Source organism: Gobius niger, assembly GCF_951799975.1.
Source record: "Gobius niger genome assembly, chromosome: 10".
Classification (NCBI taxonomy): domain Eukaryota; kingdom Metazoa; phylum Chordata; class Actinopteri; order Gobiiformes; family Gobiidae; genus Gobius; species Gobius niger.
Window position 1 is genome coordinate 16,453,260 of NC_136861.1, and position 25,365 is coordinate 16,478,624.

Genomic DNA, 25,365 nt, shown 5'->3' on the forward strand with positions numbered 1-25,365 from the left:
CTCATTTGCAAGTGTCACTATGTTACGTGAAGTAAAAAGTAAATTGTGTCTTGGGGTAGTTTCGCCGACAGAGGATTGTCATTGTAAAAAAAAAAACCTTTTCAACTCTCTGGGCCTTCCAAACAGAAGTGACTTGACTATACGGCCACTCTGCCAGCTGCTATTCGCTGAAAAACCAAGATTACAGAAAACACTGCGCGGCTTCTGAATTGGATTTTGACTTTTTTTTTTTTTTTGGAGAATAAAACTCTGAGGATGTGTCTGAAAAATAAACATGTCAAACAAAAGCCGCAATTTCCTCTGCCTTGTGCTGGGTTCGAATATTCTGAAATTTCAACCAAGAAAGCCTTAAGCAGAGAGAGATAAATGTGAAGCGTCCAATTTGGCTTTGCTGCATAAACCTGGTAGAGACTTCGGAAAACAGACTTAGAATGGATCATGGGTCAGCAGACAAAGGTGGTATAGCGAAAAGGAAGAGCTAGAGAAGCTGCGGAGGCTGATAGTTTTGCTGCTGTGGGTGGTATGGCAGGAGAGGGTTGCGACACGAAGCTGGACTGTCAGGATTTCAAATTTGTCTGGATAAGATACGATATACTTTATTAAACCCGAAGGATAATCAGTTAATCAGCGGCACAAATAAGTCATACAAACATACAACACATTAAGAAACTGGGGAGCACCCTCTGCTGGCAGTAGTGGGAATTACATGTTATAAAATAGTGAAAAACAAGCATTCACGTTCCAGCGGCATCTATGGCGGCGTGATGAACACACTCTGATGATGGATTACGGGCTTTAAAAATGCGGAAGACAGTTTTGCGTTCTATTCAACTCGAATCAGACCACCTTCGCAGTAGAACAATTATTGAGCAAAGTGAACAGGATTTCTCAAAAATGTGTGACTGCAGCAAAATGTTACTCAAGGCGTGTTTTTGATGAGGAAACAATGGTTCCATGGTTACAACCTCAGAAAAGCTGAGTTTATGCCTCCTTTAATGACTTGAGAGGTGGGACGGGGTTAACCTCTTACCCCCCGGGGCCTAAAAGGGACTATATGGAGTTTGAAAATGTTAAAATTACGTATTTTCCTCCCCCTACATGTTCCAGCAATGTCCTATAGAATGAGCCCAGACCTTTTCACCACAGCTGCCTCTAAAATCCTGCACTGACACTCAAAAAGTTGTTAATTCGCGTCCGAATTGTCACCATGCACAAGCTTAATATAGAAGCTGCAGTTACGCCTAAGACCTGAGGTGGCAGTAGAGAGTATATGGTAAATGGTCTTTTTTCCCACCTACATTAGGCACTCAAAGCGCTTTACAGCAAGGAACCAGTCACCCATTCACTCTCTCATTCATACACCAAGGTACGCAGACACTGGAGGCAAGTTGGGTGAAGTGTCCTGCCCAAGGACACAACGACAGCATGCACCTTCAGGAGGCGGGATACGACCCTCCGACCTTCCGTCATGAGACAACCCACTCTACCAACTGCGCCACGGTCGACTCGCAAACTGTAAACTTCCATCTTTAAAGGCCGATTTTCTCCAGTTTGGTTTTACCCAAATTTAAAAGTTTCTAGACTGGAGCTCACAGCCTATTGGCCAGGCCAGCCTCATTTGAAAGCTAAGACCTACAAAACAGATTGTAACTTGTTTGTAGCATTGCTTGTGTGCTCGGTTCAGGACTAAGAGGTTAAGGCAAAGGACAGGCTAACAGCAACATATACCCCATACCTCTTCACGCATCACCTCAAAAGAAACTACTTTGAGTAACCAGATGCTAATACACACCTTACCCGACCTCCCACTGCTCGGTTTGCTCAGTGAAGTGAACTTGAACACTGCAAGAAGATAAAGGTTTCCAGAAACAACCAAGCGCATATGGATAAAATACAGCCACAGTCTGTAATAGGCACCACTTTCCCGTTGAGGTCCCCAAAGGTCCCCGACTGGCTTCATTAACATTTGCCTGTGACGTGCGTATCAAATGCGCCTCTCCCACTTGCCCCTTCAAAAACCTCCTGTTAATTTACTCTACAATCTGTGTTTTGCCCTTTCGCTTTTATTGTTTATGTGCACTTTAAAAGGCCGTAAAATCCGACATCAGTCTGATTAAGTGTAACAGCGGGGTCATAATTAAGTTACGGGGCACAAGGAAAGCTCGGCTAAAGGGCTAAAGTGCCCAGTGTGTGTCTGCAGCACAAATGGACGGCGAGGGGCTTAATTGGCCGCATACTGTCCCTAACCAGACTTGGTGGATTGTGTTGCTTAACATTACTCCCTTGTCCTTGTATCAATTTTCAACTAAATTAGTCTGATTCAGAGGAGAGACGGCCAAATTGGGAAGTGGAAAAGAAACAACAAAAAAAAGCATGAATGAGTTAGTAAAAATGGGTGTTCTCATTAGGCTGCTACTACAGCAACTTCATTTTTTTTTAGTGTTATCTTATTTATATAGTCATGTTTTCAAATTTGCCAGGGTGGAAATGGTGCAATAGTCAGTGGTTCAAGCCGAGTCTGAGCTTAAACTTTCATCATTCAAATCACTTTGGTTGGTTGCAGGAGGACGGGCATCCTCCATATGTGGGCGGCAAAACAAGCTAGTTTTCCATTAGATAGCATTGCACTTTACACACCTTTTAAGAGACTAGATGCAAGTTGGTCATTTTATGCTCACTACTGCCACCTCAGGACCTATGTGTAACTGCAGGTTCTATATTAAGCTCGTGCAAGACGACGCTTCGGACCGAAATAACTTTTTTGAGTGACAATGCAGGATTTTAGAGGCAGTTGTAGTGAACAGGTCTGGGCTCATTCTGCACATTAGAACATGGCTGGAAAATGCTTAGTTCTTAGTTTAAACATTTTTAAACTAAGTATAGCCCCTTTAAGCAACTGTAGCAAGCCTGGTTTCTAATTTTTTTTAGAACTTTTTTACAGCTAGACATTCCGCTGGTTGGTTTTCGTAAGGTACATTTTAGAAATCTTGTTTACTATTGAGGCTTGACTTTGATTGACAGGCCGTTAGCATTAGAGGTAATGGCGCGGGCACGGCTACGATTGAACTACGTGCCCTGTGAGTGTCGAGTCTACAGTGAAGATTACGCCCTTATGCCCTTTATAGGAACATGCTTCGTCAGAGAAGGTTATAGTCTGTAAATCCACCATGATTTCCCCCTCGAACGAATGAGACGGAGTCCATTATTATTACGTCTATGCTTAAAGCATGCTGTGACTCAATACTGCCCCTTATAGGCCAACATCATATGACAAGTTCTTAAAGAGCCTATTTTACAATTTATGTGCTGCAAAAACTGATTTTGGACATTTGGATAGTGGTCATAATATGTGATGTGTTTTTCCCCCCATAACAACAGGGTGTGTCATTGGGAATAGTCGGGCAATTTCTTTTGGGCATAAGCATATTGGATCAAACAAAGATCAAGAATCCATTCTTCTTTGGTTTGATTGATATTTATACACTTGTAAAGGTTTTGCCCATGACCTAACCGTGACTGATTAGGGCACGGGGGCCATAATTATCAGACGATGATGAATGTCACACTTGGGGCAGTAAAAATATGACAATTTCATAAAGGCCTTAATTAGTAAAATGATTTAGCATTTGTAATTAACGGTCCCCTGTTATGTTGAGTTAGGTCTGATAAGCTTCTATAGCCTGCATGTTATAATGTTCCTTAGCCAGTTGGACCTGGGCTGGATCGAGACTCTGTGGCATCATATAACTCCTTTCACTCCCCTAATGTAAAAATACCAAAATATCTGCAATATGTTTTTCTTTTCTTAGTTTTTGTCTTGATGCATTGGGCAAAAACATATCATGCTTAATTAATGTTTTTGAGCCTTTGGCCATGTCCAAAAACAACAAAAACTGTTTTATTCCCATCACAAACAAACCTGGAGTGATTTTTTTGTTTCTTTCACACACTTTCAGTACAGCCTAATTCTCACTTATTCGCTCTCAAAACACGTGGCCACCGTTGACCACCACATTGATCACCTCTAAGAAACCTAATTTTTAACTGATTCATTTTCCACTGTGCACCAGGAGCCTCTCTTCTGCCCTCTGCTGGCAATTTTTAGATCTAAAAGTCATCACAACTTTCCCTTGGAGTTATAGTACAAGAAATACCCACATTCAGATGTCCACAGAAGTTTAAAAAAGCCAGAGTACAGCATACTGTAATTTTCTATCAACTAAACTCAACATAGAACAACAGGATTGTGATATAGTTCAAGGCCTTGCTTTAGATCAGTGGTTCTCAACTGGCAGTTTGAGGTCAGAAGTGGGTCACAGGACCATCGTCAGTGGATTACGGGCCTTGGCAAAACAAAAGGAATAAAAAATGTCCATTGAGCCGAAACGCATCGGTCACGCTGTGTGTTGTTTGCTATCTTTTAGTATTTATTTTCCTACTACGGTGATCCAGTCCACTCTGCCTCCCCTGTTCTAGTTTACAAAAAAAAAGTACGCTGTTTGAAATTGATGAGTGCTTAAATCAACAGAATCTTGAGAAGAAACACTATTTTCATGCAATATTCTGCAAGGGGTCACTGCATGTTTAGTTTTTATTTTATTGAGTTCAAAATAACACTTGTTTTTTGCTTTGTATGTTTGTTTTGTTCAGTTGGCTCATGTTTAGTCCAAAAGCCATAACACCAGTTGAGAATCACTGCTTTCGATGAGTCACCGACTTGATGTACTGTATGTGCACAGCGTTTTGTCCAAGTATTTCGAGCTTTGAGCTGCTGACAGTCTCAGAGCTATTTGATCACATGTCATTATCGTCTTTGGCAGGAGTCGTCAATGTTTGCCTAAGCCAAAAGTGACAGAAATAACAGCTCTCATCGCCGCGAAAACTGGTGAGCTGACAATACAATAATTAAACAGAAATTGCCTGGAGAGTTTTCAACGCTATTTCCATCTCTGGACATGTTTGCATGAAAAAAAAACCGCTGGCATTTTCAAACTAATCTATGACAAGTACAAGAGAAAGATATTAGGGAGTTAGATCTTTCAAACGTGACTCTGTTAAGGGCACAAGTTATACAGCAATGATACATGTGAAGACATTGATTGATTAGGTGATTACTTTTTAGTTAAATTCTTTGGCCAATCAAGTAACATTAGCACAATGCTTCCTGTCAGTGGCGGACGGTCCATAAGTCCCTTCTGGAAGAGCACACAATGGGCCACTGGCTCCAGGGCCACCGGTCTGGCCTCTCCATTTTCTCCTCAACCCCTTAACCGTGCTTTACCCAAATCTGAAGGCTTAAAAGAAAGGCATCAAAATAGCGATGAAAACGAGGATGAAAACGGAACAAAAATGTGCCGGAAAAGCAACAAAAAGTTGACAAAAACACGACAACAAAGCGATGAAAAAAGCCACAAAAATGTGATGAAAACACAATAAAAAAGTGACAAACCGTGATGAAAACACAACGACAAAGCAAAAAGCATAAAGAAGCATAAAAAAGCCACAAAAAGTGACCACAAAAAGTGACCACAAAAAGTGACCACAAAATGTGACGAAAACGCGCTACAAAGCCACAAAAAAATAATGAAAAAGCAACAAAAAACAACAAAAATGTGGCAAAAAGTTGCAAACACTTTTCTTGGTCTTAGCTTTCAAATCAGGCATTACACTGTTGCTCTCCAGTCGATAAGCTTTTAGATTTGGGTAAAGCCGAACTGCAGAAAAGGCAGGGGTTAGAGGTTAAAATATGTCTTTGTGGAAGTGATGAAGCCTAGGCGTTAATTCAACCTGGGAGACTAATTTCAGCATCACCTACCTCCAGGGCCACACCTCCACCTCAGCCATCAGTGTAAGAGCTGCATCCCCGTAGCAGCCCATCATCGCCCTCAGTCCTGCTTTTAAGCCCCAGCAATCATGGTTCGTTCGCTTCCCAGCTGTGCTGCGACCCAGCTCCACCCCATCTCCACCTCTTCTACCCACGTCTTCTACCTGCTGCATCCTTCACGGGTCTCCTATACCACCACCAGTGTCCAGGCTCCGGGGGAAGACATCCCTCCAACTCCAAGCTGTTCATCCATACTGACTTTCATACATACATCAATGTCTACCACCGGGGTTTGATCGCCAAAGCTCATAAACATGTCAATAAATCTTCCTAATCCAGGGTCGCTTTTCAACGCCAGTCCGCCCCAATTCCTGTTACAACTTCTTCATTGGTGAAACAATGAAGAGCTAAACTTAATTGGTCCAAATTAAAATGCCTTTTGTGAATGGCCTAGACATGAATGAGAACAAGTTTTCTCAGTCATTGTTCAATATGCAGCAGACAACTTGTCACCTAAGGCCCATAGTTGCTGTTAAAGGCTTCAGTCACCCAGTCTCAACCCTTTATAGAAACGAACAGAAGATGATAACTGAATGATTTAGACTTTTATGTAATACCTTATCCACGGCTTGAAAAGACACAATTTTGCAGTCCCAAGGTTGTTAATAGTCTGTCTGCATTGATGCCTTTTTTTTTTTCTGCGAACTACTCTTTCCAAAGCAGTACCTTGGATGACTCTCTTCTTTTATCCTTTGCTTTTACTATGGTCAGATTTGTCATTTAAAAGAAGAAGGGGGGGAAAAAAACACTCGAACTCTTGCATGGCCTTCTTTTATGCCTTTTCTGTTTTGCCAGTGAGTTGTAAATTAGTAAAAAAAAAAAAAAAAAAAAGGCAAAATAGTTGTCTAAGGTCTTTTATGAAGCTATGCCAAATATCCTGTAACATAATGTCTATATAGTGGTGAGAAAATCTGCATGAAAAATTCAAGAAATTAGCATGAGAGGGTTACAGTTTATGTAAAAAGGAATAAGTGCGGAAGAACAAAGAGGAAGAGCTACAGATGATAGTGACACTTTCGTATGTTCAGGCCCTATCACTGCTCTCAAACATGCAGTAGCTGTGTTGTTTTTGAACATTCAAACCCCAGGTTCGATTCCCATGCATGATTAATAAAGCTAAACTGTTCAGCTGGTTGTCCTGACCAAACACAGAGATGCTGCACTCACTGGTTGTCTAATAACTCGAATAACTGACAGATTAGGGCAAGACACTTCACCTACCGCCTGTGCTAATGTAGTGTGTGAGTGAGTGGTGATGGTCGGAGGGACCAATGACGCAGATCAGCAGCATCGCTTCCTTAAGTCTACCCCAGGACAGCTGTGGCTACAAGGTTACCGCCACTGAATGGATAATGACAGTTTTATAACAGTTGAGCGCTCTGAGAAACAACACAGGCAACACAGGCGTGTAAAGTGCAATACAAGCGTAACTTCTAATTGTTATTATCAGTACTACTCACTGCTCCTGACAGGCTGCCCCAGTGGCAATGAAAATGGTTTAAAGTGATAGTCTGTAAGTTTGCAAAGGGACTAGAGATAGAGTGAGATTTTACAGTAAACAATCAAATTCCTCCCCTTTAACCAGAAAGCCCTTAAGCCTCATTCATACTTCAAGAAATGAATAAAGTAATTTTTGCCTTGTAAACCAGGGAAATACTGTGTAACTGATGACATTTCCATGGTTACAAGACTACAAGACTTCATTTTGTTCTTGCAGCTCTCGGTGTAAGAGCAAAGTTCTTGCATCTTGTGAAGTATGAATGAGCTTTTATTTTGCAAAATGAGGACAGCAGGAAGGCCGGTTCACAGGAAAAGCTCGTCTCATTGGTCAACGCGGGAGGATACTAGACTCTGATTCGTTGCTAATATCCAGCTAGGAGGGACTTTAATTATACAGTATATATTTTTACTTACTTAACATCAAAATGCAAGACATTTTATAAAATGTGTAAAACATTTAGACTTCCAGACTATCACTTTAAGCAGCAGACAATAAAGAAAACCATAACCTTAAACAAATGTGTAAGTGTCATTACAGGCCATGCACTGCGGTCGCCTACTCCTCCTTACAGGGTTATCCGTGTGGCATTGAAGGATGGGTCGAATGCAGAAGTGTTTCCCAACCAAGGGTACGGGGAACCCCAGCTCCAGCAAATGCACACTGTTGGCACCTTGGGCAAGACACTTCACCCTACTTGCCTCCAGTGTCTGTGTACATTGGTGTATGAATGAGAGTGTGAATGGGTGAGTGGATCCTTACAGTAAAGCGCTTTGGGCCTGAGAAAGGTAGGAAAGCGCTATATAAGTTGAGGCTATTTACCATTTTACTAGAAGGTGGAAGGTGAAACTGAACATTATTTTGAAAGGAAGAGCTGTATTTTCTGTAAGCAACATAGTACTTGTATGTAGTTATGGAAGAATTGTAGGTTTATTTTGAACACAACATTGTCATTTCAAATAGTGCTTTTAGTTCTAAACAATCTGTAACACCCTTGAGGTAGGGGGTACACGGACAACCACTGTAGGTCCAAGGGGTCCCCAAGACAAAAAAGGTAGGGAACTGCTGAAATGTAGAGGACACATTTTCCTACGGGGAAAATAAAGTACACCTTAACCATACTGTTGTTGCTTTATCATTAAAAAGTGAAAAAGTTATAATTTTAGCTCTAGATTATTCCTTGTTATTCTGCAAACATCCAAGCAAAGCATAATCATAAAAAGTGCTCTGCAGGTTTTTACACCTTGGCTGCCGACACTGAAAACAGCAACACGGTGGAGGAGAGCCCGGTGAAAAGGCTGAGCCGCAGGAGGAGCGAGTGGAAGCTGTGAGCTGTCTGCTGCTGATGAGAGGACTCGGGGCAGATGCTGTGGCGAGGGCAGCTGGCAGGGGGCGGTGCACCTGTCTCTGTCTCTCTGGCCCTGCTCAGCGGCTGAGGGAGACCCAGATGGGGACGGCAGGCCTGTCCGCTCCTCTGGCCCATAGCCTCGCTCCGCCGCCTCGGTCAAATGCTTACAGAGAGGGGTCGCCCTGCTGCAGCCACCTGCTCCCACCACGCCCCTCGATGGAAGAGTGAGGGTACTGCAGCCCCAGGGTCCTGACATAATGTGCCCTTTCTTCAGCAGTCAGATGCTTGATGAATGTGTGAGCAAGTTTTTAAATACCTGCACTGTTAATAAGAGGTTTACAAAACAATTGAGACCGTGAAATAAATGAATTCCTCTAATCGACAAATTACCAGATTGGAATCCTCGGTTTACAATTCCCATGAGAGACGAGTTGCCACTTTACCCTAACAGAAAAACAAAATATCAAGTCATCTTCCAAGTCATTATTTGTCGTCACGTAGCCCCACTTTTCATTTGCTCTATCCACAACTTATAATGACAACCTGTATCCCACAGATTACAAATGCCCTTTGATTAGCACTTAAATCGAACTTGCTATAAATCCCATCATAATTGCCGCGTGCATTCCCTTGACACTTGCTCCTATTGACGATCATCTGCATCATCCCCGAGAGAGCGCTCCGATTGTCATCCACATGAACTCTTTGGCAGAACGATAAGAAACCATTGTGATCTATGGACCGCAATCACAGGGTCACGTCAAAAAGGCCCTCCCTGGACTCCATCACTGCTGACCTTTCCTTCATGGTTTCAGCGATAAATCAATTTGCGCCGCTTGTAAGGAGGCACCGAGAGCTCATTAGGGATGTTCGTATAAGGACTTAAGCCACCCACTCCACTCTAGTCCTCCCTATTAACCTCTTGCCCGTTTGTTTATCGCCGCGCCCTTGTTAAAGTGATGGGGTGAACCAAGCCAGAAAACCTCTTATCTGTCTCCATTCATTTGGTCAATTAGTCCAATAATTTACTGGCTTTTTAAGGCAACACCTAGTTTCAGGTTAGCGCTTCTAGAGGCCGCAGGCATCACTGCACTGTTGCAAAAATGCCTGTACTAACGGCAAATTATGTGGCAAATAAGCTGCGGTTCCACAAAACACGCTTGTATAGTATCCTGCACACCTCGGTCTAAGTACTCGCCTTGTCACGTATCTACTTTATCCAGTAGATGCGAGGGCAGTACAAGACTGCTTTGTTGTGGGCAGTGCTCCCACAGATGAACACGCTGGAATACACATTACTGAAGGAAAAAGAGAGCGGCATGAAAAGTTCTGTAAGTTGACATATGCAGCTTTTTGGTGGGGTTGATAGAATTATTCAGAGGTGCCAAGGCAAACACCAGAGCAGGGGCCTCCAACAGGCGGCACGCGGGCCACTTCCGGCCCGGCCCGCATGATGATTCAATCCGGTCCACGTTTTGTAGAGCACACACTACTGAGTATATATAAATAAATTTAAAAAAGTAAGTCTCTAGCCCATTCCTGTACAGTAATTTGAAAAAAATAATAACCAGAATGCTCACTACAGCCCTCGGAGGAAGCTTAATTTTTTTTTTAAAGAAAAGAATTCCATCCGTGTCCAGCAGAGGGCACTGACATAATGAGAGATCAGGAAAAAACACTCATTATAGCCTTTGTAGCACTTTGAGAAAGTGTGACACAGGCTGTTAAAGTCCAATACAAGTGGAAGCTGTTTGTATGAGTCCTGTCAGGCTCATTATTATCATCATCTATGGAAAAACAAAAGTTTCCTCAATAGTGTTTTCCCTATTAAAACAAATTTTACTGGAGCTTTTGTTTAGAGACCCCAGCAATACAATATATTTTGGCCCTCAGGGAAATACTTGGAGACCCCTACTAGAGGAAAGAAGCAGCGAAAAGAAGGTAAGCCACATGCTAATGTTATGCTAACATCAGCTTAAGTTTTGCAATCAATGCTATCATTGGCAAAATCACCCTTTTCAACAGTGGTATGATGGCCAGAAGTCTGTTCACGTCACATAAGTCTCAGCTCAACGAGCTTTGACCACTGCCTGTGATTGGTCCCAAAACTTATGCCTGGTCAGCCCGGATTAGTCCTGGCGCGGGCAGTTGGGACGCTCGCCTTACCGGGTACACCAGGCACTGCTCGGCTGGGTACATAGAGCCTATTCCGGAAGTTCCCACCCCTTCCCTCCTATTAGTTAACATGGGACTGGAGAAGTCCAGATAAAATCAGTTACTAGATGAATATAAAGCGTATTGATGTTGCTAGCATTTTGCCTCTCCCAGTATATTCCTATAGCTCCAACTGGGGTGAAGTTAGAAGCGACCAAGCTCTTCCACGGGCATGCACACAGACCAGCCAGGTATGTATAAAGTTGTCTAAGTTCAGGTAAGAACATATCTCATATTGCCTATGTAGCAATCTGATACAATATATTTAAATAATAAATATTTTTTTCAGCATCAAACTTTATAAAGTAAAGTGAAAGCCATACTAAAAACAGTAGCTAGTAGCTGATGGCAAGATATGTTCTGTAGCTGATGCAGATTGAGCAAATAAATGACATGAACATGTCCAGAGAAGGCGTCTGACTCGATTAACTAAATACATGCAAGAACCATCTCATGACAGTAGCAGGTGACACGCAAGCTGTGAGCGGTTGAGAATGAGGCAGATGGAATATGCAAGCTTACTTCTAAGACAAAACAACACTCTGAATATTTGTGTGTGTCTAAAGTGCAATTACTTGAGCTCTGTTTTGTTGCACTATGGCCCATCCTTTTCCCAGAGGTACCTTTACTCCAGCATTAATGGACTCCTCTCTGTTCACGGTGGAAAGTTACGATCATAGAAAATGCAGTCTGTTTTATGCCGTAAGAAAATCAAGCGCAGTTCCCAAAGCGGTTATTGATTTGAATAAGAGACTGTAAACTGGTTATATTGGTCTGGAAACATTTTCAATTGATTGTCAAAGCCTGAGTTCAACTGCGGACTTATATTTCATAGTAATGTGACTAGCCCTATAGTCATTAGGAAAAATAGTCAGTATTTTCTTAGTAATAACATGGAAGCAGGGCTCAAAGAAAAGTCTTTCAGTATCTCATATTCAAATGCTTTTTCCATCCTATTATGCGCTATAAAACTAAGTGCAACCTGTTATTTTTACAGAATGAATGTTGCTGTGCTAGTGGTAACAACAGCAGTAATCGAAACAACACTTAACACAGAGGTATGCAGCCTTTTCTTACGTTGAATGAAGTACATTCTTTCATCTGGAGAAGTATCTGTCCTTGTAGCACAATAATAAATACTTGTAATTTATTGTGGCAAACAGTTGAAGGGGTGATTGTAATGGTGGGATTCAAAGGTTTCTATGTATGCACTTTCTAAAACTCTACTTAAGTCTGTATTGGCTTTTAATTCAGCTTCTTTATGTGTTTTTGTAATGATGTGAGTCAGTAAAAGTATTTGAAAGTATATGAAAAACGTTCTTGACAAACTGAAGTCGTTTAAAAGTGCAAAAACTTGGTGGATAGTGAGCAGGACAGACCGACCCATTATGACCAAACATGAAGTGATCTACAGGGACTCAATTTTTTGTTTTGCCAAATAATCGAGCCATTTGCATTCATGACTGGAGAGCGGCAGAAATCTCGGCTCGTGCCCAGTTTTTCCGAGGCAAAGACGCGATGATACAAAGGGTGATAATGGGCCGCTCAAAAGCAGTTGGTGGCTCTGCTGGGATCTGCGCTCATCTGCGTCACTGGGGTTTGGACCAATATGGCCACTCCAAAATTAAATCTGCCGTCTTCGCTCCAGCAAACACAATGGCGGTCGATGCAATAACAGAGAAGACGTCAAGAGACTGTCCTTTTTTTGGGGGGGGGGGGGGGGTCATCTATACAAACAATTGACTTTATGACAAAAGTATGATGCATGAAAGGTTGTTCTAAATTCATTATGAAACTGCTCTTGTGTTGTTTCCATAGTTGATCGATTGACAGGACTGGGTACCGTTATCGGGGGGAGAAAAAAAAAAGACTTAGATACTAGTGGTATTGAAGAATAAGTATCGACAGCAGGTACCAAAAAGAAAATCTTTATATTCAAGCTTTGATGCTGTTGGTCATCAAAGTTTAACAATTTGGGGAAAAACAAAAACATGGGGAAAAAAGAAAAAAGGGGGGGGATGAATAGAGTTGGGGGTGGGTGAAAAATAATGGGGATAAAAAAAAATTAAAAAAAAGGGGAAAATGTGGGATTTTTTTTGTTAGTTTTGGGAAAATTGGGGAAGAAACATTTAAAAAACTTGGGGAAATGTAGGGAAAAAATATGAAACATTTGAGAATAAAAGCGGAAAAAATTGGTGTTTTTCTCCGCCATTTTGTAGTTTGATGTTTCTTTGTTGTCTCACCTAAAACAAATGATACAGATGCAAAATAAATGAAATGGAAGGAAGAGGAATAAATCAACATTGTTAATGTTTTATGATTCTAAAAGAGATTAATAATAAAACTGCCAAATATTTTAGTATAGGTATCGAAAAAAATATCGTTCAGGTGTCGGTATCGAAGACTAAGTATCGTTAAAGTACCGGTATCCAGCCCTAATATTGACGGTCCTAAAAATTGTGTTTTTGTTTTTTGCACATTTGGCACAGAATAAAACTGCCATTTGAAATCAATTACAGTTGTTTACAGTAGCCAGTTTGACCAACATTGAGCAGCCTTGATTTTTCGAAGTGTTTACTTGGTTCAGAGAGTTCTTCTGATCCATCGTTTCACTGTCTAGAAGTGACTGTCATGTGGACACACTCACACTTCCTCACCGCTGAGTGTTTTTTTTTCTTCTTATTGTTTGTGCAGCAGAGTTGAGTCCAGTTGCTGGAGTCAGCGCGGCTCTCGTCAGCTGCTGGCAGGAGGACGAGCGGGCGGTCCATCCTGTGGCGACACCCCGGGTCGTTTTGGTTTGAAGTTTAATGATGCCAGCTGCCAGCTCCGCCAGGCTGTGAGCACTAACGAGCTGGCACAGGCGCAGACTGGGCCACAACGCCGGCACCTGGAAATGTAGCGCACGTTTGAGGGGGCGGGGCTCCGGCGGGACTGTCAGGGCCCACTGTAGACCCGGGACAGCACCACGAGGCCTGTGTCTCTTTGATGACTGCCCCAATTTCCATATTTCATTACGCACCGCTGACTGACAAGGCCCAGCCAGATGTTCTATTTTCAGCTATTTAAATTTTGACCTGCTTTCCCTACCATGACAGAGATGGGGGGGTAGATCTCACAAAGACAGATGCCAAGGCTGATGGGAACTTGGATCTGACACATCTCGTAATTTATGTTGTGTCTTCCCATCCTCAAAGTGTTAGGACAAGAATTACATTTTTACTGTCGCTCTTGAACTTCAAACATATGCCTGACAGTGTGACGGCGGCGCGCACAAGGACGCTTTAATCAGATGCAACGCTTGTTTTTTGGGATCCGAGCCGCAGACCTTGTATTTATGATGCAGTGTCGGCGAGCTTCCGGCGCTCAATGGGCTCCTAACTGAGTGATACATGTCCGGGAACGCCACATAAAGCAGCTCGCAGCCGCACTGTCCCTGAGACTTCGCCGGTGATTCATTCGGCTGGTATTCCTCCTGAAACGCTTGTTAAATTGCCGCGTTCTAACTCAATCCCTCATGCAAAAATACATCGACAACCATGACCTTTTTGTGCATCTGCCGCAAATGGCACTTTGTCATCGCAAGTGAGCCGGCTCAAGGATCTATGTGATTTTGTGGGAATAAAACTTTGGCGACAAACTCTTTCTTGTTCTGTTCCAGTGTGTCAGTCCATGTTTGGCCTTCGCGGAAAAGGGAATGTAACGGCCCTTGAAAAATGAGGACATGAACAAAAAATGTTCATGAGGTGGAAAACAGCGGTCCAACACTGTTCCCATGTAGTGATGTTAAAGAATAATGTCACTTCATTGTCTTTTGGTTCATTAAAAGTTACATATCATGCATAAGTAAAGCTTGAAAATATTTGTACGGGTTCCTCCGAATTAATATATGTTTTAAAATTTGGAAAAAAATGTCTATGTAAAGAAATCCCTGTTAAGAGGGAGAAGGTGCACTGCATGGACAAGAGCACCATCTACAGGCAGTTGTGAGAATGACATGAATGAAACAGTGGATGGAAAAGCGATCACTTTTGACAAACGACATGCTGGCAAATCATGTTGCCGTGATAAACAAACTTTTGAGCGCAGAAAAGGTAATGGATTAAGGTCTTGGGCAGCTTTGTGTTCCCTCAAAGGTGCAACAAAATCCAAAAAAAGATCAGAGCACTCAATCAGGAACAGGATAACTCAAAATGGCGTGAAGCACTCATACTGTGTGGTGGATGTTTTTGATGAAGGGAAAACCTTATTTAAAACATAGAAAGTAAACAGTAAAAAAAAAGATGCTAGAAATCATTATCCACCATCCATGGACTTGTTTGTGTTTCTGTATCTCTGCTACAGTCTGTACTCCTTATCCGCGGTTAAAACTCCGACCCACACCTCAGTATCACCTCAGTAAATAGATTTGCTCAAAGTTTCAAGGGAAAGACCATCCAGATTCCCCTATATTTCTTTATAGTCTATGCCGTTTTTTGCACATGAAATAGCCGTGGCTGCAGCTTAGCATGAACTCCTTTTTATTTGAAACGGAATGAAGTGGCTCTTTTGTTGTTGAAGGTTGGAGACCCCTTTAGACACATTCATCACAATTGTACAGATCCTGTCTTTGGTCAAATTCTCTTTATTGTACAGAATAGCATGGTTACAGGCTGTTCTCATTATTCCTTTCAGTTTAAACCGCTTCCCTTTTCACTGCCATAATAAGAGTGCAATTTCGCCCTCAGCTGGCTGTTTCTAACATCTACTACATACGTTTTAAAATATCTTTCCAATTGGTATTTTCTAAAATCAAAAACATTTTAAAGTGAACTACTAACTGGCTGATCTGTGGCTGCCAATCTTTAAAGGAACAGGCCACCGTTTTTACATACTGAGATATGTTCTTACCTGAACTTAGACGAGTTGATAGGTAGCTGTCTGGACTTTGTGCGTGCGCTCAGTCACGCAAAACGACCAAAGATGTTGCTAGCATTTGGACTCTCCCAGTGTATTCCTATAGCTCCAACCGGTTTGAAGCTAGAAGGGACCAAGCTCTTCCACGGGCATGCACAGAGACCAGACAGGTACGTATCAACTCGTCTAAGCTTAGGTAAGAACATATAAAAAAACCTGTTCCTTTAAACACAGTAGCAACAGCACATTTATTCAAACAACATTGTTGGAGTTGGGATCAAACCGCTACTGCATGGGACAGTTGCAGTGTTCTCCCTGACCTCACCTCGAAAAGTAGCAGATGATTTAAGGGACAAAGTCTATGCCCCGCTCTGTGAAGGTTTTCTGTGTGCGGAAACGGAAAGGGTGTTTTATTCATTACTCAACATGGATCACAGCAGGAGGGGAACAGCAACGCATCCGCCACTGTCTGCAAATGTGTCTGATGGAGGGGAAAACATAGGTAATTGAGAGGTAACTATGCATCAGGCACTTTTCAAAACAATTTGAAAGGAGGTGTTACAAAATGTCTGTGTCTGATGCATTTAATCAACTCGTGAACAAATGACTCTTGATTGTGATACTTATAGGCAAGTATCACATACCTAATCAAACCTATGCCTATGTTTTATTGTTTGTGTACACAAATAGATAAGAGCTTTTAGTCACTGTATGACACAAAACTGAGAGGGTATTTGAGACACTGACAAATGATCAAGCTGTATCATGATTTTTCTACAGCTTTACTTCAAGTCCACCCCAAACTCAGATTTGAGCTGCTAGAGTTATAATGATAACAGTAATGCATTGGTTTTATATAGCGCTTTTCTGGACACTCAAAGACGCTTTACATTGCACTATTCGTTTACTCCATACTCGGTGGTGGTCCTTCCTTCCTGGTGGTCCTAAACGGTCTCCCATCCAAGTCCTGCCTGGCCCTTCCCTGCTTAGCTTCCAAGGTCTGACGGGATTGGGCAGAGCAAAGGCAGTATGGAGTTTAGGCAAATGAAGTATCCAGGCAAACATAATGTCCAAATGATGTACTTTCTCAAGTATAATTATATCCAAATTTACAGCGAGTCAAATCAACTTCAAAATCTTTGCTATTACGGTCTGAAAGGTATGGTAAGGTATTGTCTTTCATGTGTGCTGTACGTCTCCAGACCTTTTAAGTGTAACGCATGTCTCTAAAGCTGCCAAGCCCAGGCTTAAAGTCCCTGACATCACTCGTGGGGAAAAGCTGTTAAATAAAAATGCTGCGGAGATAGCAAGAATTTCACAAATGATTAAAAGCAATAAATCCGGGGAGCTAAATGTCATCCGTACCGCAGCATAATCACTGCTGCTGAACTTTCAAGATCACAGTGATAAAATTAAAATGCTACATATGAGAAAAGAGAAGCAGGGCATCATGGAGCTCGTGTTGGTGGAGGACATTGCAGGAAAGTCCCGCAATGTCCTCTAACATCATGGGTGTTCATTTTTGTGTGCTGTATGTCTTACATGCAGTTACATACAAAGACAACTCGCACCTTATTTCAAAACCCCACCGCTATTTAAGAACCTGTTTGAATAAGCTCAGTCATACGAGAGTTTTCTATGGCACACAAACGTTTTACAGCCGTTATCGGTACTGGGTTGTTTCAGTGTAGCTGCCGTTGGGACTCTCAAATTCTTACACTTGCACACTTTTATGTTTGTATCAATATAGAATACTAAATATTCACATTATGCCTCCATCCATAAATAGTTGTCACAGCAAAACTATTTTCAGGGACAATGTGTAAAAAAAAGAATATACACATGTGTGATATATTGTGGCTTCTTTGCAATGTGGATATTGAATCACTAAAAAGAACTAAACAATAATTTGGGGATCTATTGTTTGTGCGGCTCTATTTTATTGGCTATGAGGTAAACACAGTGACTACATCTGTTTATATTAGTAAATCCTTTCACTGTGCAGCTCACAGCGTTCGTAAACAGGATTTAGTGCATTTTGTCCACATGAAGAGTGTGACATCATCAATACATGACCTTTGCCGTGACCTTTACAAGGCAATTTGAAGCCTCGCACTTCGCCTCTCATCATTTTGCCCTCATTATTTTACTGTTGTAACTTTGCATTGTGGTTGGGAAATGCCTGGGGTCAGAGGTTGCAGGGGAGGGGAGGTTAGAGATGCAGGGCAGATCGGTTTTACAGTCACAGTTGTGTCCTTAGGGGATTGAACTCCGGTTGCTCCCGCTGTCAGTCAAAGACTGAACCACAGTGGCAGTTTGGCACCTGGGTGACAATTGGGACATAAATAAAATCTGACAAGCACAAGCTGCAATTGGCAACAGTCAGTCAGCATCTCTATTTCGTTGATAATATTGGTAATTTGTCACAGAAGTCATGAGGAAATATCTAAAAAGGTGGCACGGGGTGTGGCATAAACAAGGTATCGAATTCAATTTCCCAGCCAGGGTTGGTTTAATCCAGGTTTCCACCATCAACCCAAAAAGAAATAAAAAAACAAAACAAAACAAATGCATTGTTTTTTTGGAATTTCCCTATGATAGGGAACAATAAATAAGTGTCCATTTTCCATCCATTTTCTTCCGCTTTATCCGGGACCGGGTCGCGGAGGCAGCACTCTCAGCAGAGATGTCCAGACTTCCCGATCCATGCACACCTCCTCCAGCTGTTTTGGGGGGACCCCGAGACAACACCAGGCCAGCTCAGAGACAAAACCCCTTCAGCGTGTCCTGGGCCTTCCACAAGGCCTCCTCCCAATAGGACAGGCCTGGAACACCTTCCGAGGGAGGCAACCAGGACCAGGATCCGAGACAGATGCCCGAGCCACCTCAGCTGCTCCTTTCGATGTGAAGGAGCAGTGACTCTACTCTGAGCTCCTCCCTGGTGACTGAGCTCCTCACACTATCTTGAAGGGTGCGCCCAGCCACCCTCTGAAGGAAACTCATTTCAGCCGCTTGTATCTTGTCCTTTTGGTCATTTCCCAAATCTCATGACCATATTCAAAAAAATACTTTTTGTAAAAGAGTGGTGCGCACTGAATGGGTGCTGCTGCCGGATGCTCTCTCATCGAATGCAATTTCTCCATCTGTGAGATCAATAAAGTATCATCTTATCTTATCTTATCTTAAATGTGCGACAGTCTTCACAGAAAGGTTACTTTAACCGAATTAGCAGATAGTATAATGCATTGCTTGATGTACATGTTTTTTTCTCCGCTAAAGCTTTATAAAAGTCAGCATTAAAAGGTACAGTTCAATTACTGGTAGCCTACTTTGATTTTTATGCACTGAACTCAAATTAAAATCAAAAACTTTTATTTGTTGTAGCATTCAGAGTTACAAAACCAGTAAGAACAGCGGGTAGAAAAAGTTGTCAGAAATAGACAGAAAACCTTGACCATTAAATAGTCATTTGTATTGTAAAGAGTTGTAAACAATCAAGAAAACTTCAGATGTGGACTACCTTTAACCCAGTGTTTTTCAACCACTGTGCCGTGGCACACTAGTGTGCCATGAGATGTTGTCTGGTGTGCCTTGGGAAATTATCCAATTTCCCCTAGTTGGCTTTTTTGAAAACAAATGCTTTATTATCCGCAAATAATGTACCGTTTTCGAGTGTCTGTGCTGTCTAGTCATCGGCAGAGTAACCATATAATACTCTTCCATATCAGGTAGTTAATTTCTTTGAGACAAGAGATTTAGTGATGCAATGAGGCATTGTGGCTAGCGAGATTATACGGTGTTCCTATTCAGGACACTTTGATGAGAATGACTGACTATAGGCTACAGAGTTACATTTTTTAAACATGTTCTGCTGGTGGTGTGCCTTGTGATTTTTTCAATGAAAAACATGTGCCTTGGCTCAAAAAGGTTGAAAAACACTGCGTTTAACCAACAAAATAGCACATAACAATTCTAGGCTACCTTAAATGCATCATAAGTCTGTACAGTCATCCAACAGCAGACTTGTCCAGGACACATTTTGTTGTTTTCAATGATATCCGTTTCTTGTGACGGCAGTTTCCTCTGCAAATATAACTGTCCTTCCTCACAGTGGGTCACTTACTTTCAATTTGTTCTCAATAAGGAGAAAATTACAGGCTACACAGGCAGCTCGGTGCCAACAGACACTTTGTAAAATGGGTATTGTTCAAACCGAAGCTGTTATTTTGTCGCCATAAAAACAGTGGTGACATGTGAAGAGGGGCTCCTTCAGAAACAATTCAAAAACACAGACCTCAAATGATGCATTATGGCAGCCTAGTGTAGTTAATTTTGATTTCGACAGGAGGGAGAATTGAGACTCTCCATTTCTGGAAAGGGGTTGTTTTAAGATGTGCGCGCCTCTATTCAAATACGCAGGTCTCCTTGACATTTGCAGCAGCGCATCGACTGCTCATCCCCGTCACATTCCTCAGAGCAGCACAAGGCACACCGCGCTCTGCTGACATTTACAAACCCATCTGTGTGAGGGCAATTGTATTCTATATGCAGAAACTCCCTTTGTTTTTGTCTTAAGAGGCAGAACTAAAGCTGCCAATTGAAGAGTTATTTTCTACGACAGTTGCTGTGAAACGCAGGGTCTTCAGGTGGGAACCTAATTCATTTTATACTTCAGAATCTGTATTTTGGTTTGCACCCAGATGGGACAGTTTAGCCCAATCCCAGTCCAGTTTTTGATTTTTTTTAGACCCTAGTTTAGTCCTGAGGTAATCCCTGTATAGTACTTGGCAGATAAAATGTTTTAATATAGGCTACTTGGTGTAAATTGTTCTAGTATTTAAAGGAACAGGCCACTGTTTTTCCATACTGAGATATGTTCTTACCTGAGCTTAGACTAGTTGATACGTACCTGTCTGGTCTTTGTGCGTGCCCTCAGTCACGCAAAACGACCAAAGATGTTGTTAGCGAGACCAGACCGGTATGTATCAACTCATCTAAACTCAGGTAAGAACATATCACAGTATGGAAGAACTGTGTGCCCTCAGTCATGCAAAACGACCAAAGATGTTGTTAGCATTCGGCCTCTCCCAGTGTATTCTTTTAGCTCCAAACAAGGTTAAGTTGGAAGCGACCAAGCTCTTGCACGGGCACACACACAGACCAGACAGGTACGTATCAACTCGTATGTATGGAAAAACGGTGGCCTGTTCCTTTAGAGGACGCCATTTTTAAGTCTAGCATTTCTTTAGGTCTTTTGTGGGTGTTTATGGCAATGTTGCATTGAAGCAATGCTACAAAGGACTGTTGCAAGCTCACTTTTGACTTTAATGATAAATTAGTGTAAATATATATATTTTTTATTTCTTCTGTCCTAAAGAAAAGAAAAATTAATTGAGGCTTAAAAATCAATTAAGATTCGCTTGGACATCTTTACCTGGCAATTACACTGTATTATAGGCATATCATGGTAATAAGTGAAGCTCCCAACGGATAAATAAATGTGAGGTTATGTATGAGCATTGGGTGTTTTTGTTTTTAAAGGAATTGGGCCCAGGATAAAAGGTTGTGAAAAGCAGGGAGAGATATTCATCAATTTTGTCAGAGCCCGGATTCAACCCACAACACTGAGGACAGAACAGTTTTCCGGGTGTCCATCAGTTTTGGGGAATCGACTGTTGTGGATTCTGTATTGGGGCGTTTCATAATTACCCAAGGTGGTAAAACGTACAAGTAAACCACATTAAAAAACATTTAGCCCATTGATATCCATTGCCACTAGAGGGAGCTCATTGTTCAGGTGCAACAACTTCATGATAAAGGCTTTGGATTTGAGCCAAGACTAGAATAGTGGCAGACAGTCCACAGGCAGCTGGGTGAAAGCAGGGCATGGGTGATATGAGGTAAGCGACAATAAAAGCAACAGATGCAACTGTAAACAGATACACGTTCATGCAGGGGTTAAAGAAAACGTTCAAAATGAAGTTGAAATTAAAATAATGAACATGGGTCAACTTAAGTGAGGTCACAACGTTAACTTTATTAACAAACTCCCAAATAAAAGATGAGAGACAGCACGTCAATGAGAATGCTTGACCTTATATTAAATAACCATATTTGTGCGGTTTTGCTCATAGATGATTCAGAAGAGGCTTAGGATCTGTGCGGATTTGCCATTCAGAGTTAGAAGTTTGTAGAAGTCCAGTTTTGGTCCAGGTTATACCATTTAGAAGTCTGGGCCGTTCTTCTCCAGTTTACTGTAATCCATGTTGACAGCAAAAAGCTATAAAAGATTTAAAAAAATATTTGTCAAAACATTATAAGCTGAAGCATCTAAGGGCCTAAATTTGTCAACAGCTAATATTCTGCGCAATTGCTTCAGGAGCTTACACCAATTAATTACTTTATCAGATTTGTTTCTTTGAGTCAGCTTTAACAAGATTAGGCAGCTTGATCACTCAACCTCCTAATCCATGGCACAAAAGTTAATTCGTCAAAGGCTATTATCTCAAGACTGCCTATGATTGTAATTTGTAACCTAAAAATAGCACAAATAAAACCATACCTTGTACTGGTACTGTGGGCTGAGTTTATTCCAAGGCTCGGGGTTGTTCTTGCGATCCCAGCTATACGGAGAGAGAAAAGGTCAGTAATTAAACTTAAGTGGAAGTTAGATGACATTATTATGATAGCGTTTAGAGCATTACCTGACTTCAGGGTTCCTCAGGCCCAGACGAGCGAGGTAAATCATGGACATGGCAGTGCCACCTCCGATGAAGAACAACAGAGGGATGAGCTAAAGAAACATAAGAACCGCAATAAAAAAAATTAACATCACCAAACTTGAGACACCCAGGCTGCTTCATTATTCAATATTTGGTGAAACCTATAACTTTCTACGTGATGGGAGTTAAAGATGAATGCAAATATTACTGGACTTATTTTTCACTCCAGTCATACATGTATGATAGGCTACTCCAAAATGAGTTTAAAGATGGATAGAACAATTGTCAGTCAAATTATAATGTCGGCAACAAACTAATACTGTTGTTTTTTTTCTTTACGTATTTTACGTATTTTTTCTTTACGTATTTCTTTACGCAATTGCTAGTTAGCCACCTACTTGCTAACTAGTCGCAACAGCAGCCCCTCAAACACATGACATTTGCTGTCCTCAACTGACTCCAAGCTCCCAACTATCAAGGCTACAGCCCCACATGGCGATAAGATTACATATGTTTTAATTTGAGATATTTCCAATACGTAGAAACAATACTTGAGCCTCAAGATGTACCAAAGTCAGTGCGGTCAAAGTAGGAACTAGCATCACCCGCAGCTAACTAGTGACAGTGATGCTATGCTAAGTTAGCTACAAATATGTTACCAATCGTGAAAAGTGTCGGTTAAGATATGTTTCTGTACATTTCGTTTATGTAATCGGGTTTTACTTACAGCTGGATGGCTCTTCAGTTGTTTGCGGACCAGAGCCAACATTTTGACTCGTGTCGAAGAGAGATTTATCGGAATTTGTACAGAACTAAACGGATTATCGAGAGCGGAGCCAAATGCGTCACTGTTTATGGGAGGAAACCACGAGCGGAGGCAGAAAAAGACCTCAACAAGCCGACTTAGTATGCCAACCATGCTGCCTGAACGCTTTTCTCAGCAAATAATCAATGGAATAAATGACAAGAAACATTAAATTAAATTAATAGCCCCAATTCCAATTACATAAGTACTTTTATACGGTTTTTATTCATTCTGTGGCTATAATACACAGCTTTTATTCTGCTTTGGTTGTTCTGTGAAAATATTTTACGCAGGCAGCTATTTGAAGGCCAAATTTGGCTCAAAACAAATACCTGAGCACAGCTGTTTGATAAGACAAGATAAGATAAAATAAGCCTTTATTGATCTCATAATTGACTAGGAGGAACAACGAGAAATTCAAGCGATTATAGAATATGGTGAAAAAGTTCATTTCTGTAATTCAACTTAAAATGTGAAACTAATATATGATGGGGTGTTACGGAAGACCAGATGCTTCAACCAGAGGAATATGTCATTTGAAGCCCATGTCCAGGATCCGCCTGTGTGTGGAGGCTCTTGATGCACTGACTTCCTTGTAAAGGTCCCCCCACATTTTTGAATGGCCTTTTCCTGACAGTCCTCTCCAGTCTGCACTCATTATACAGTATATACAGTCTATGGGTCATCCCTGTGGCTTGTGCCCCTTTTTCTTCCACACTTTTCCCTTCCACTTAACTCTCTATTAATGTGCTTTGATACAGCACTTTGAGAACATCCAACTTCTTTTGCTTTTACCTTTTGAGGCTTTCCCTCCTTATGGAGGGTGTCAATTATGATTGTCAGCACAACTGTCAGGTCAGCAGTCTTCCCCATGATGGTGAATTCTACTGAACCAGACTGAGAGACCTTTAAAAGTCTCAGGGGCCCTTTGCAGGTGTTTTGGATGAATTAGCTGATAAACAAACAAAGGCTTGACATATGTCACTTTGCATGTCATGAGTCTATATCTTATATTAGTTTCACATTTTAAGTTGTACTACAGATATAAAGGAACTTTTTCACATTATTCTAATTTTCCCAGTTTTACCTGTACATTCTGTTTCCACGAGTTATTTCCACATGCAGATGGTAGGCTACAAGCTTGTTTTTGTCTGTTCAAGTATCTTAACATAAAATATAGATTTTGAGTATTGTTTTCTCATTTACACTATGCTGCTGTGACTTAACACACAAATTCATGTTTTGAGGTGTGCATTTTGTGCAATCATCATGCAATCCCTCCAATCAACACCGGGGATACTTCACAAATATGTAAGAAAAGTTTCTCAGTTTTACCGCCTTATAAGATAAATGGCACACAGTAGGCCCATGTTGAGTTTTGTTAAGACCAGATTTTCTGAAAGAAGAAAAATGCATGTAACGACCAGAAGATACTGCCCATAAGATTGCAAGAAATAGCCTTATTTGCTTGAAAAGTAGCCGTAATATTCATGCTTCTTGTCAAAATATGATTCAGCAAAATCTACTGTGACAGAGTGCCTGATGATGCTCTTTTCATCTCAAGTTCGAGCAATGGCCCAATACCTTTTTTTTTTTCAGTATATTTGTATATTTATGTAACCTGGCTAACGCCATGCTGCTGTGTGCGCTCGAATCATTTTGAACTGCACAACAAATAAATATAATACACAAATAACATAAATATCACTTGTGATTTTAGTCTGGTGTTAGCCAGGCTAATATTTATGTATATTATATATATATATATTCAGACTAGTTTTCATGCATTTCTGTGACAGTGACGCTTAAAACGCAGGTAGAAAGTCATCCCTGTTAAGATTTGAGATGTTAAAAAATGTGTTTTTAGGAATTAGTTGAAGTTAGTACTACCATTTAATTTACTCGTTCCCTTTGCATTATGTAACAATATTTGTGACAAAAATAAATCAGGTATAGGTTCTTTAATATTAAAGCAATTTGTAAATAAAATGACACAATGAG

General features: G+C 41.3%; 1 protein-coding gene across 2 annotated transcripts in view; it reads right to left on the reverse strand.

Annotated features, from left to right (window-relative positions):
- The window catches only part of ndufa4a (NDUFA4 mitochondrial complex associated a), a 318,693-nt gene extending 295,275 nt beyond the window's left edge, over positions 1-23,418 (reverse strand). Inside the window, exons 1-4 of one of the 2 annotated variants that reach the window (XM_079564647.1) lie at positions 23,287-23,418; positions 22,542-22,630; positions 22,400-22,460; positions 22,032-22,117 (exon numbers count right to left, since the gene is read on the reverse strand). In XM_079564647.1, the coding sequence (XP_079420773.1) occupies positions 22,061-22,117; positions 22,400-22,460; positions 22,542-22,630; positions 23,287-23,328 (249 nt within the window). In that variant the 5' untranslated portion in view covers positions 23,329-23,418 and the 3' untranslated portion in view covers positions 22,032-22,060. Of the gene's footprint in view, positions 1-21,854; positions 22,118-22,399; positions 22,461-22,541; positions 22,631-23,286 lie in introns of those variants that run through there. The other variant, XM_079564646.1, reaches the window with a different exon arrangement.
- Positions 23,419-25,365: the final 1,947 nt, after the last annotated feature.